Source organism: Octodon degus, unplaced genomic scaffold (assembly GCF_000260255.1).
Source record: "Octodon degus isolate 3935 unplaced genomic scaffold, OctDeg1.0 scaffold00125, whole genome shotgun sequence".
NCBI lineage: Eukaryota > Metazoa > Chordata > Mammalia > Rodentia > Octodontidae > Octodon > Octodon degus.
The window spans coordinates 8470078-8471741 of NW_004524701.1; the positions used below are offsets into that span (position 1 = coordinate 8470078).

Genomic DNA, 1664 nt, shown 5'->3' on the forward strand with positions numbered 1-1664 from the left:
CCTCAAAGTATACAGAAAATATCCATGTAGGAAGTACACTAAAATCTAGAAGTTCTTCATTTCCCTTGAAAAAAGTATAATCAGCTGAAGGAAAAGATACTTCCTGTAAATCTTTCCCCAGCTCATAGAAAGGGTTTGAACTAGTATTTGCTTCTATCTCCCCTTTGATCTCTCTCCCCCTCTATCTTCCTCAGATCAGTTCTACATTCTTTTTTCTCTTTGATCACTTGAATGTTACAGTATTTCTGGAAAGGTCTGTGAGTAGAAAACTGATCCAAGTTCATTTAAATAACTGAGGTGTTTTTATTTCTGCTTTATCCTGACAGAGCCTGGATTTTCTATTTGTTGATAGTCTCCATTTTTTTTACCTACTGGTCTGCGGTGAAACTCTTTCTGGGAGAGAAAAAGCTCTTTATGTGAGTAAGGCTTTGTTTTGGGAAGGGCCAGCAGAGGATGTTGAGCAGCTAGTTATATCCAGAATATGGCTAAGAAAGTCATGCTGGGCATTACTAGTGCTTTTTTTTTTTTTCCTGCAGTGCTTTTTGTATTAAGTTTTTTTTGTGTGTGTGTGTGTGGTACCAGGGATTGAACTAAGGACCTTGTGCTTGACAGCCAGGTGCTTATGCCACTGAGCTATATCCCCAACTAGTGCTGTAAAAGAAATTATTATTGGCTTAGTTCTCAATTATAAATTGCAAATATTTGTCATTTATAAGATGAGATTTTAAATTTTTGTGGAGGTTACCAACACTTATTGAGAAAATATAGCCAAGGACCAGGGAAAATCAAGTTTGTGGGGCTTGCTATCAAGTTAAAAGAGCTCCAAGTTTGGGATTTGATCATCAAATCTCAGTGCTTCAGAGGAAGCAGTGATAAAGGAGCCAAAAAGTCTTCATTAATTTCAAGGGGCTTGGAAGAGATTAAGCAGTGGATCCATCAGCAAATTAGAGTTGGAAGGTAAAGATGGCAGAAAATGTGATCAAGTTAAATGGTAGATATGTGGAAGAGAAAAAGCCAAAGGAAAAAGCCAAAGTAAAGAGCAAGTTTTGTTTCTTGTATTTATCTAAGATGGAAGAGATTTGCTCATATTTGTGTGCCTAGGAAAGAAAGCATCAGAAAGGGGAGTAATGAGGACACTGGTAGTAGAAGAATTTAGAATTATGAGAGAAAAATGTCAGGAAGAGGAAAGATTAAGATTTGGCTGTTGACATGGCTGTATAGTTTAGAGAGTAATCACTAGTAGTCTTTTACTTTGTTTTACATAAATAAGAACAGGTGAGTGAACTAAAACTGCACTGGGGGCCTTGAAGAATAACAATGTCACCTTCTTAATGATCAGAAGTGAGGCAAGAAAAACATGCATGTCACTGAGATTAGAGCCCCAGCAGAGCTGTTCTTCATAGTTAGCTACTGAGAGCAGAGTCTCTGAGGCAAGTGGGAGACTCCAACTCTGCACATTAAAAGAAGGTTCTGAGGACAATGTAGGTGACAACAGAAGATGTGCAGTGAGAGAGGATCACAGTGAAAGTCTCCTGTGGCTGACACCTGAGAGCACAGAGGTGCTGGCATCTGAGACTACAGAATTGGAGAATGTCTCAAGTTTTCATGTTATGCCACATATGGCAGCAGAAATCTGTAGAGAAAAAAGAATCTCATCTACTTCT

At 38.4% G+C, this 1664-nt stretch overlaps 1 protein-coding gene across 1 annotated transcript in view; it reads left to right on the forward strand.

Annotated features, from left to right (window-relative positions):
• LOC101584331 (ATP-binding cassette sub-family G member 2) overlaps positions 1–1664 on the forward strand; it is a 209682-nt gene that overhangs the window by 168439 nt on the left and 39579 nt on the right. Inside the window, exons 10-11 of the mRNA XM_004640645.2 lie at positions 327–416; positions 769–957. Of these exons, the coding sequence (XP_004640702.1) occupies positions 327–416; positions 769–957 (279 nt within the window). The remainder of the gene's footprint in view (positions 1–326; positions 417–768; positions 958–1664) is intronic.